This window comes from Montipora foliosa, chromosome 9, assembly GCF_036669935.1.
Source record: "Montipora foliosa isolate CH-2021 chromosome 9, ASM3666993v2, whole genome shotgun sequence".
Lineage (NCBI taxonomy): Eukaryota > Metazoa > Cnidaria > Anthozoa > Scleractinia > Acroporidae > Montipora > Montipora foliosa.
Genome location: NC_090877.1, coordinates 16,922,106 through 16,934,605, shown reverse-complemented (window position 1 = coordinate 16,934,605; position 12,500 = coordinate 16,922,106). Strand labels below are relative to the sequence as shown.

Here is a 12,500-nt window from a genome sequence, read left to right as displayed (position 1 = left end):
CAAATAAGTGAAATCAATACTCAGCAAGTGAAACCCGGCAAACGAGAAATGACAATAAAAACAAAATACGTAAGATAGAAAGCGTTTAACAAGACGAATGCATACGTTGATCGGGGAACTTTAGGTGCGTACTTTGAATACTTCACACAATTAAACAAAGAGAACAAAATTACTCAACTACTAAATTTTGCCGGCCATTTTACTAAACAAATTCATGGAAGTCCCTTAGTTTGGACATGGGCCATAAAAAGACATCTAGCCCATCTTAAAAGTTTCAGAGGGTAGACGTGAAATTCAAATAATATTACCTTCATAAAGGAGAGCAAAGTAGTATTAGTAACAACGCTATTGCAGATTGCAATTCCTTGTTGGAAATCCTTACAACTCTATGCGCAGAGCTTCATGGATCGCTTTCTGGATTCTTGTTCGAGTGTTCTGGCACTTTTCCAACTTCATTTATTACTTTACCAATTTGTAGCTATTTCAGACTTTGTGACACCAAGCTGAATGAACTTGTTAGAAGTAATGTGGGAGTTCAACAAAAGAATAGAAAAACCTCTGACCCTACTTGTTCTTGTTGGCGCATGGGATTCTGCAACATCTACTAAAGAACAAATGATTTGTTCCAAGTGTTCACGAGGTCATCGATATCATGTATCCGAATTGTTCAGGGCCACATGCCAGGCTACTTGGCGGAGGTCAGATAAAAAAGAATCCCTGTTTTAGTTTTAAACGAGAGAGATCCGATTATTTTCGGAGGGACTCGAATACGACCGTTTTTCATAACAAAGAACCCCAACCATTGCCCTGATCATGACATATCCAAACGTCTGAAATATCAAATGTCAGAGCTAAGTGATTGAGATACCGATTCACCATTGGCTCTGAGAGCCTTTTTATTCTATTAACTCATTCAGAATGTATAATTAATTACAAACTTAACCTTATTGCGCCTGCGCATCTGGAAGGAATGACCATTCGCCTTCCCGTACTTCAAAATTGTATAAGACACCACTCCCACATCTGACTGCCGCTGAAACCTCGTCTTTGGAGATCATTTCAACGAGACCGTTTTATTTTTTCAAATTGTTGTTAACCTTAAAGATATTTCGTCTCCGGAGTCCCATTTTTCATGATAACATTCATTTTACGGCGAGGTAAGTGTTTTTCACAAATGTCGATTTATTGAATCAATGATGGTGATTTAGGTTCACTTTTCAACCTGGCTGACAATCAGACATGTTTTGAAGCTATAACTCTTTGAAGAAGAATAAACTTAACTTACAACGCTACGATTCAATACCTTTAACTTTATAACTCGTTACACTCGTTATTTTTCAAACCAGAATAGCATCAGACCATGAATGTCAAAAAAAACTTCTGCAGGTGGCCCGGGTCTTTGGCAGAATATTATTACAGCATGAAATCATGACGAAACCTTTCAATATTTTTTGCACTGCAATGCGGCGCTGTAAGCCGTAAAATCTTGACCAAAACCAACGAAAAGGAGGTCCTTGGATTAAAATGTCAATAACAATAATAATAATAATAATAATAATAATAATAATAATAATAATAATAATAATAATAATAATAATAATAATAATAACAATAAGAAGACGCAAACCTCCACCGACGGTGAAGTCCTATGCAGGTTATGTGGGAAGGTAGCTGAGAGCGTTGCACATGTACTGGCTGGATGTTCCTCCCTGGCACAAACCAAGTACCTATATAGGCATAATGCAGCCTTGAAGATTCTGTTTTTTGAGCTCCTCCGAGAGCATGAGTTCATAGAAGAGGTTCCACCTTGGTACTCACCGGCGATGCCAAAACCAGCCTACCAGACACCACGAGTGAAGCGTTTTGGGATATTCCCATCTATGCAGAGCACAACGAAGTAAGAGCAAATCGGATAGACGCGCGTCTTGTCAGCCACGAGAGGAAAGAAGTTTACACAATTGAAATGAGCTGCCCATGGATTGAGAGTAGAGCCAAGAAAGATGAGGAAAAGACGCTCAAGTATGGTCCCATGATGTGGGAGCTGAAGCAGAGATACAATGGTTACAGGGTTGAACAGTACAACATAATAATTGACGTATTGGGTGGTTATTCTAAACACCTAGAGAAGTCGGTGAGGAAGCTAATAGGAGCGAGAGCACGGGGTGTACTTGACCGGATGCAGAAGTCGGTCATCTCAAACACTTCGAACATTGCCAGAACATTTAAGATAAATACTTAGTTAGGGCGATAAGGACACAAGACTTTAGGTTTTCTTTTTTCTTCTGAAATCCAGAAACACAAGGGTTGTCGCAAAACCTGTATTTTAATTATTTTCTACGGAGTTTTTATAGTGGATAAGAGTTTGATATGATTCTAAATAGGCTTTTAGTAGAGATAACCAAATTATGATGGCCTCGTGTAGGTTTATTAGAGATAATGAGAGTATAAATCTGAATAATTTTCTAAATAGACTTTTAGTAGAGATAATAATATCATCATATTTTTGCGCAGGTTTTATAGAGTATAGAATTTAATAATATTCTGAATTGGCTCTCTAAGTAGAGAGATTCATATCATTATGTATATTGGAATTGTACTAGGTTCCGTACCTAATTTTTTTACTTCTAAGTGTAGCTTCTCAAGTGGTGTAGGTTACGTTATGCGCCCTATACTACTCATAATGTGGACAGCATTCCAAAGTTTTATACTGCGAGATAATAATAATGAATCATTGTTATTTATACATTTTGAAGGTGTTGAAGCATCTTCAAAAGTTTGGATCAAATTGATTTTTGGGCTAATATTGATCTAAGAGGATGCCAAATATGGCGAGAGATCTGTGTCATTATTCCTCATTGTCAATTTACAGCATGTAGATATTGGCCAGAATCAAATGGTCATGGGGTTCTGCCAGAAAGTGGCTTACTATAACGTCATAGCAGTTATTATGGTAATTCTAATTCTTTACACTACCAAATTTCAAGTTAATTTCGTTTTTTCCTTCGTAGACTCCTTCGCAATTCGGGGACCTCTAACATACGCCATAAAAGACGTGTGATTTTGTGCCACTCGTGATGATTCATGACAATTAATTATTTCATTCTCTTTTTCTATTGATCTGTTAATTGCTTAGGTCGAAACTCCTGTAGAATTTTTGTGATTGAGATGGCCTGGATCACAGCCATTTTCTACCCAACATTGGTTGCTGCTGCAAGGTATCGTGACGTCGTCACAGAGTCTAGCATGATTTATTATAAATCTTACTTGTTGGCACCTCAAATTCAAACTTCATATTCAACTAAAGATCCTTCTCAAAACGCATGTCGAAAGAAATTTCGCCAGTGCACTGGTTTTGGAAAACTTCGTGTAGCGATTGGTTAAAAATTACGCGCCACATTTTCATCCAATCAGAGGTCTGAATTTTCCCGCGCTTAGCCGCACTGGTTGTACGTACTTTATTTTAGGTATGATTGGCTTGTCATCGTTTTTGCGATGTTGACTTGTGGTTAAGGTGATTCCCTAGTATTGCACTGCGCATCCTGTTCTGCGCATAACACAGCGTAGGCCACGTTCGAAATCAGGCATGGCTAAGAGGCTGGTCAAATTTCACGGCTCAGTTCTGTTCTCACAATACAATACAATACATACTTAATTGACGGCTCCCCATAAGGGCTTTTCAGGGCCAATGAAACACAACGAAACGACGGAACAGAATCACAGTAACAACAACTATTAAGAATCCCAACTGGCCGGAGGCAAACCAGTTGGCTATTTACAAGTGCAGCTGGGAAAGGGACTACCAGGATGAAATTCAACGAGTGGTCAGAGCGGGTCTTGAACTCGGGATCTCTGGATCTCAAGGCAAGCGCCCTAACCACTGGGCCACACTGCCTCCTCTCACAAGTCTCAACAGATATTTCTAAACAAAACAATGTTTAAAATTAACCATAAAGACTCGTAGCCATGTGTGAATACTGATATATCGAACGTGGCCAAAAAAATTTCAAAATGGCGACCTTTAGTGCGGGAAAGCTCGCTAGAAAGAAGAATGGTCGTTTTCAGAGCAGAGCAGTAAAGAGCAAAACAAAAAACTTTTTAGACTTTCACAAAACAAAAAGTCGAGTGATAGCCTTGACGATGCTAAAGAACATTTCAGTCCGACATTGAAAGTGAAACCGCGCTATCTGGGAGACGTGTTGTTGAGGGGTCGAGTTTGGTTTGCTTTCTGTTTTCTCCTAAACGAGGTTGGTGACCTATCTTTTTTTTTGGCATAATTTTACTCATTCCCTTTGTGCTGTAAAAAATGTTTTAAAAGTTTAAGTCAGAAAAAAAAGTTACAGGAAAAAAAGTATTCGTAACCATCACTCGTGGACACAATCTCCTCAAGATCGCGCACCCGAGGAATATTTGTAGTCAGTGCCTTTTGAAGACTTGTGCCTGTGCCATAAAACAAACATTAAATTATTCCTTTTGAGCAATACAATTCACCTTTTTTGTTATTTCAAGAATTACGTCAAAGCTGTGCTTCCTGATCCTGCAAAACGTAGCCTGAACCGATGGAGCAAACTTGTCCTTGATAGATGAAGTCACAATGATTAAATTAGTGACTTGAACAAGTTATATCTCGCAAACGAGCTCGGTGACCTATTTTTTTAATTGCACATTTCGAGTCACCATAATGTAGGGAACAATCGAGAAAAGTTCAAAGAAAATCTTACGACAACTTCCATTACTAAGGAATCACCTTAAGCAAAAGAGTGCTCCGGAGAACGTATCCTCCAGATTTCACTGACGTCACTAGATACCACTGGGCTTGGCCCAGGTTCAGCTGCACACATACGTCCTGCAGTACAAAATGGCATTTTGAACTTTTAATTGCCTTGAGAGAGACTATTTGAACGATTAAGGCACTCTTAGATGTTTATTATCCCTGAAATTGAAAACAACAGAGATTAGACCTCATTACGCTACACATTATGGTCTGCCGTCTTAGAATCTCGAGTCAAACTTGTTAATCACAATAGCGCAAATGACATTTGAGATGAAAGGAATAATTTTTGTTGAATTTTTTTCTTTTTCTTTTTTTTTTTTCTAGTGTTAATCTCTCTGCTATTCAAGTTCTCAAGAAGCATTTGGAAACAACCAATTACGACAAGGGAACACGTCCTAATCACGGAGGTGCGAACTCAGTGGCCATTAACTCTGACACGCTATGATTTTTCCTTAAAACAGTGACTGAAAAATATATCAAAACTGGCAGAGTAAAAACCTCAAGTTGTAGCAAAGTATTTATTAGTCGGTTAATAAACTGAAATTGCCCACTGGATCCCCCAGGCCCAGGATTTTTTTAGCTTACTACGACTTTCATAATTCTGCGGAAACTCACCTTCAATCGCGAAGCGCCAAACAACGTGTTGTCTACCATCAATCGAATTTGTGAACATAGCCAGGAAGATGGACTCCGCCTTCTGAAAGTGATTTGGAGTTAACTGTTTTCGTTTAGTTCACAGCGAACACCATTATGACATCTTTTTGAGGTTCTTCAGTAAAAGATTCGTACTGATTTCCATCGGCGTCGAACGTACCGTGGGAACCAAAGATGCTGATTGGTCGGAATCCTGGTTTCGGGTCAAGTCTCGGCTTGGGGTCGGAAATTTGATTGATGGCTGCCAAAACGCAGTTTGGTCGTTGGCGCTTGAATTAAAGATGAGATTCTGCAAAAATGTGGAATTAAAATCGCAATAATTATAGTAGTTTGGATCAACTGGACCTGGTTGTCATATCTTTTCCTAGTTTAGTCACACTCAAAAGCAATTTTTATTTCAATACTGAAAGTAAACTTCAACTTTGCATTTCATTCAAAGTCCGGCTCATCATGGTAACAACAGCAAATGAGGTCTCTTTGCAGGGATCCTCTTCGCAAGCTTTTCCGTTTTAATTAATTTCGTTGTTGTTGTTGTTCTTGTTACGGTTGAGGACTTCCCAGAAAGCTTTGATGTTTCTTTTTCCGAAGGAAATGCGACATTGATCATGGTGGATGCTCACGTGGAATCATTTGGAAAGATAAAGGAAGTCGATATGGTAAGATACTCCATTCACGGACTTAAACAAGTATAGTATATTATATATTACGTTATTATAATTATTATATTGATTATCAAGTGAAGCTATGATCCTCGCAGTTATGAACGCAATTTTTGCAATTGCGTAAAGAAGCCTGCAAAATTCAAGGCTTCAAAACGGGGTTTGAACCCGTGACCTCGCGATACCGGTGCGACGCTCTAACCAACTGAGATATGAAGCCACTGACGATGGTAGCTGGTCATTTGTGGGTTCCAATGTTCCCATGAGGAATGAATCAACGATGAAATGATATATATGAAATGGATCACATATGAACTGCGGATATGAAATCAAGTCAAGCTATGATCCTCGCAGTTATGAACGCAATTTTTGCAATTGCGTAAAGAAGCCTGAAAAAAAGACTGCGAGGATCATCTTCACTTGATTTCAGCTATGACCCTCGCAGTTTTTTTTTTTAAATTTCAGGCTTCTTTACGCAATTGCAATTGCCGCGAGGTCACGGGTTCAAACCCCGTTGAAGTCCTAAATTTTTCAGGCTTCTTTACGCAATTGCGTTCATAACTGCGAGGATCATAGTTTCACTTGATTTCACATCCACAGTTCATATATGATCCATTTCATATATCATTTCGTCGTTAATATTAATTATACAAAGTTGCCAATCTTGTTCACTCCCTTCTGGTTCACCGTTAGAAGTTACTGGATCTACCAAAATCTTTTAAGATAAGATAAAGCTTTCTCTATCGCAGCGCCGAGACTCTGTGTATGAAAAGCCTCGGACAATGCAAACGGCTTCAAAATCCGTTGGTTGAACGATGTTGAACGATGTTGACTGCACCCTCGTTCCCAGGGTCCTCTCTCTTCCTTCCTCGAGGAGAAGGAAGAAGGAAGAGAGAGGACCCTGGGAACGAGGTTGTGTTGTGCTGGGGTGGGCAAACGGTTGTTACTAAGGATACGGACATGGATACGTCATTGAGAGACTGATTAGTGCGCGACTGTTTGTTGAAGCAAAGTTTAAACGCTTTTAAACTCACTCAGCATCGATTCAATTTCGATTCAACATGTTTTGGAGGACATCGCATGCACGGGTTGCCCCATTCAGAACCTTAAAAAAGCATATTAAATTAGCCAAAACAAAGCGAGAGGCCGAATGACGTCAGAACAAAAAAAATTCAGCGCTGAGGGAACTTAAACACGATAAGCATTCATAGTCTCTTTTTTCTCAAACACTTCTTTTTTTTAAGCTGATTTGTAATAATATATCATACGCTGACGGTGAGAAAATGTATCTTTAAATGTCTTATTTTTGTTAGGAAATAACTGCTTTTCTGTATTTTGGTCAGCAATGGACGGATCCTCGCCTTGCAAATGTTCTAAATTCCACGATCGTCTTGACAAAACAAGATATTGGACTTGTGTGGAGACCTGACACTTACTGCTACTATTCGCGAGAAACAGATCTGAATATGGAAGATAAAACCTTGTATTCGCTGCTGAGACTTTACCCGAGTGGTGACGTTTTTTATTCGAGAAAGTGAGTATGTGTATTTTCCGGCACTGGAAACCAAAGAAGCAATCAAAGACGGAACTTTCATGAAGTAGCAAGATCTAGGCCTTTGGTGCCGTGAAACTGAAACACCTAGTAGAGCAGCAAATTGTCTGGCCAATGACATCTTGCGCCGACAGGCGAATTCGAAGTAACTAATTGCACCAAGCGGGAAAACTAACCGCACTCAACGTAAATTATTTCGTGAATAGGCCATTTCCGAGGTCATGTCTGCTTCCTCTTCAAAGTGAGTTTAAGTGTTAAGATATTATGATGGTAATTAGTTTACTTTACATATGAATGCAAACTAATTTTTATAATGAAAAAGTGGCTCTAAGACATGAACTCGGAAATGACCTATTTCATTGGTCGTGAGAATGCAGTGAGATCGGTCCTATGAGACTCGTGAAGTACGTAAACGGAGAAAATAAATTAAGTAATTTAGGGTGCGTTCGATTCACCGTATTCCGGAATAGGAATACATGGAATATAAGTTGGAAACCCTTCGTTTTTACGGAGATTCACGTTAAAATTGTCAAAAATCGGTTAAAATGCTATTTTAAACATATTTTTATTATCCTTGCTGCTTCGAAACGCGCCAAACATACCGTTTTAATCATCACGCCACGTATTCTTATTCCGGAATAGGGTCAATCGAACTCGCCCTAACAGTGGAGTTCCGGCGGAGCACCATACTCGTATGATATGGTAGGAGTAGTATACCTCGCTCATATAGCAAGGAACCAATCAGAAGGTCCGTCCTGTTGGCCAAACCTATACAGCATGATCAGCACTCAAACTAGAAAGCAGATAGCTGTTTCGAGCTTGTTGGCCCTCGTCAGTGCGCCGTAGCTAAAACACAATGAGCCTCAGTAACACTTCACCTATCTCGTATGTGTCGCTAGTCAATCTTGAAAGAGCTATAAGATCGGATTGCGCATATCGGATCTGTACATATCTAAGTGCACGCTGATTTACCCTTTCCATTTTCTTAGTATTCCTTTCTCCACAATGGCGCCATATCTGGCTACAATAATCAAAGTGAGGCAAAATAAAAGCGCGATAAAGTGCTTTCCTGGTTTTTAGGAGAACAGCTTTTTTTTTTCAAAGTTGACCGCTGACCAGGTACTGGTTTTCGATTGGATCGCAGGCTCAAGTCAGGTTAACTTTTTGTAAGAAGAAATAACCCGGGAGCTCCGCTTTTTGGCTTGGCTAAATCTATATATTAGGTAAATTGACAAAACGAAGAAAACTTGAAAGGGTAAAATTTACCTTCTTTCTTGAACTGAAAATCACTCATTTGTTGAAGACAACGACTTTTGACGTAATTCATCATTTTTCTTTCCATATATTAGTACTCGCCTTGTAGTGGAATGTGAGATGCAGTTGAACGATTTTCCTACGGACATTCAACATTGCAATCTGATATTTGGAAGTTGTAAGTAAAGATCAGAGTGAGTTATATTTTAATCCGACGAACAGATTAATCTTTCAGCTTTACACAGATTAAATGCATCCCTTCAAGCTCCAGGAAAAAAATCACGCAAATAGAGGATATTACATGGTCCAGCGGGGATATGAAGTTTATCCTCGAGTCCACTTTGGTCCATCCGCAATTAATTAATGTTCCACAACCTTGTTTGCAGATGCCTTTCCCAACAATGAAGTGGACTACAAATGGAAGTTTAATGAAGTAACAGTCGGACGGCCATCGATGTCCCAGTTCTCAGTCACGTCTTCAAAAGTGTCCCGTCGAGCTAAAGAGTTCTCTTCTGGTACAGTGTTTGCAACCTTGACAAGAAAAATTCTCCTTTGTAGCTCTAAGCAATAATCATTTGCTTCGTTTCAACCATGCACTTTGATTTTGTCCTAAGACGTTTCCTTAGATAATGTAAATGCAATGTAATGAATGTAACGCCTGTTTTGTTCAAAACTCCGGCAAACGTTTGTTCAAAGACGTTTAAGGTTATTTCTCGACATTGGTCGATGGCAAGACGATTATTACTTACTTCTAAATCAAATTGTCAATCGTTGAACTTTGGAAAAAACGAGAACTCGGAAGAGATTTATGTGGGTTAAAAGCTGCAAGTCATTCATGAACTGAAGGTTTTACAGTGCAACGCGCCTTACCCGTGGCCACCCAACAAACTTTCAAATTTGACAACTACGTGCAAATACGTCAACTCAACAACCCATGAAACGGTGTTCAACTTACAATCGTGCGAACTTTGCAAGGAGGGGTGACTGTCAATCAAATTCGCACACTCTGATTGGCGTACAAGTTTAAAAAAAATTGTTAGGTGGCCACGGTAAGTTGCCTCGCACTGTAATGATTATCAGTTTTTCACTTTTAACCCTCTCAAATTAAAAGGCATTCCTGTGCCACTCATTAGCTCACAGAATTTTAGCTTTCCGTTTGAAAATTCGCCCAAATCACTTTGTAATTGTTCCAATTGCTTACACAGGCAATTACACAACTGTCACAGCGACATTCTGGCTGCAAAGGCATGTGGGATACTACGTGATTCAAGTGTACCTTCCATGTAGCTTTCTGGTCATGATCAGCTGGATTGTTTTCTGGACCAACCCCGAGAACGGTGGCGATAGGCTGACTGTCGGCATCACGTGCATTCTCACAATCGTCTTCTTGTTGGGTTATGTCAATTCTATGCTGCCCAAGGTTTGAACTTTGAATACATCAGTAACAATTTCTTCTCTTTCGTATTAGCGTTCTTCCTTACACTGTTTACACAAAGCACACCTTCCCGTCATAAACAATTCTGAACCATTTTCTGTTCAAAACCCTCGGCTTGCACCTACGTATCTAAAAATCTATAAAGACACAGAAATTAATAATATAATCTTGCTGCGTCATGGCTATCAAAGAGAATAACTAAAAGAAGCTTATGATAATGGCTCGTTTGTTCTGGCATCACCTTGACGGCGATGACGGAACATGTTACTCAAGGATTCCTTCCCCATGTCCTTAACTTTTGACCGAGTATAATAGAATCCAGAGCCATGTTAGTTCGTGACGTCACTATAAAATCAACTTTAAACGCTGTACTGTTGTTGCCCACAACTGAGATCTCTTGCGTTGTGCTTAAAAAGCACACGTTACATTCCAATTTTCCCATTCAAAGGGTGTCAAAATAATCCTGTTTTTTCGGGAAAGGACAACAAAGACAGTAACATGAAAGAAATGTGTTAACGTTAACATGTCACGAAAAAAAATTTATTGTTGACATTAAATCGAACATACACACGAGTTGCTACATTTTAATACGCCGAGAATCTCGCCCTGTGAGAAAAATACTGCTTTAAGAAACTACCGATTGAATATGCAGAATATGCAGGTCAAACGAAAACATCACGAGGCTGGTCGTAACAGTTACAGTGCTAAGTTATAATATACTGTACTCTGAGGCACTCACATTTAAGGCGTGAAAGTTTTCCACACCCTCCACAATGTTAATGTTTCCTCTATACTCTGACGAAGATTGCAATTTTACCGAGTTTGTTCTATCATGACTGAAAAAAACGCATTTGACTGATAACGTTCCGACTGTAATGTTCCGCAGGTCAGTTATGTGAAGGGAGTAGACTGGTATCTAATGACGTCATTCTTCTTTACATTCCTTTCATTGCTCGAGTGTATCGTGGTGGAGAGACTGTTAATATCAGAAGCAAAACAAATCAAGGATGTGGGACAAGATAACAAACGCCTGGTAATAATATCGGTCCTTTAATTAACATTGCAAAATCAGAAGCGTATAACACAGCCAATTTTTGGAATGAATTTTTGCGCGCTAACCAGCCACTTTCATCAAATCAAAAACGCCTTCTAAGCTGGGTGCATGCAGATTGATCAACAAAACCAATGTCTTATTTCAATGTATCAGTTTACTGGGCAGTCTCTATTGTTTTTACATTTATTGCAAACTGTTGTTTCGTCTCCCCTTTTTGCTGAATGAATTCTGGGAACTGTTAATAATAGCTACAAACTGATCCCCCGATAGACAGCTTCATCTTGCTTAAGTGTTTTTGCCCCGGTTTATGATTATAATATTTCTAAAAAGCCCTAAAATACAAAGAAATGTATGGCGTTCTTTCTCAAAAATGCACGGTTACACCCCGCAATTTTTTTTTTGGATGCCAAGAGTACTTACCAAGATGTACTTTCTCCGGATAGTTTTAAACTGCGCAAAAATAACCCTGTATTAGTAAGCATCACCGGCAGGAAACACGAGTATCTCGAGATACACAGAACGTATGCGCAATAACAACAGAAGGCACCATCCTTAAGATAATTATAAAGAGTGCTTGATTTGCCTTCTTTTAGGACACTTCCTCTGAATTTTCATTCAACAACACGGACCTCGCTGTTGGTAGGAGCTCGGAAACTGTACAGATCAATCCAAGCCACTCTGGCATTGGCAGCTGGCAAAAGCGCAGGATACAAGTGTTACCGCTGACCAAGAAGAATATGACTGAAGACGTGAAGCTAGAGGTCGACCCGAGATCCCCAGACGAAAAGATTCGCTTTGAACGACCTGGAGAAAAGGCCACATCAAAGTCTGGACGAAGCCGGGCGATAAAAATTGACCTTGCCTGCCGAATTATGTTTCCTCTTGTGTATGCTTTGTACAACACAATTTATTGGTACATTTACTTAAATGATATTGATGTCCTGGCATGACCTTTTAAAGCAAACTAGAACGTTGCATTTTGGGCCGGTGTGTGGCAAACGAAGACCTGGGGGTGGATGGGGGGCGGGGGAATCTTCGTTGTCCGGGTGTTCAAGCCTAGTTTTCTGGGTCTCCGTTTTCCACACATTCCATTTTGGGCCATCAATCTCGTCTCGACGAAT

The 12,500-nt window shown here is 39.6% G+C and overlaps 2 protein-coding genes across 2 annotated transcripts in view; both read left to right on the top strand.

The window, feature by feature from the left end:
- The window catches only part of LOC137970954 (cytochrome b-c1 complex subunit 2, mitochondrial-like), an 88,187-nt gene that overhangs the window by 4,861 nt on the left and 70,826 nt on the right, over window positions 1-12,500 (top strand). The gene's annotated exons all lie outside the window — the stretch shown is intronic.
- On the top strand, window positions 6,031-12,377 carry LOC137971139 (gamma-aminobutyric acid receptor subunit alpha-2-like). Its single transcript, XM_068817881.1, has 7 exons — window positions 6,031-6,081; window positions 7,398-7,618; window positions 8,986-9,068; window positions 9,277-9,405; window positions 10,096-10,310; window positions 11,212-11,358; window positions 11,973-12,377. Exons 1-7 carry the CDS (start codon window positions 6,031-6,033, stop codon window positions 12,327-12,329), a joined length of 1,203 nt encoding a protein of 400 aa, XP_068673982.1. The 3' UTR covers window positions 12,330-12,377.

Coding starts and splice junctions, on each gene's coding strand:
- LOC137971139 (XM_068817881.1), top strand. CDS start 6,031: ATGGTGGATGCTCACGTGGAATCATTTGGAAAGATAAAGGAAGTCGAT. Junction 7,619..8,985: donor GACGTTTTTTATTCGAGAAA/GTGAGTATGTGT, acceptor TCCATATATTAG/TACTCGCCTTGTAGTGGAAT. Junction 11,359..11,972: donor GACAAGATAACAAACGCCTG/GTAATAATATCG, acceptor GCCTTCTTTTAG/GACACTTCCTCTGAATTTTC.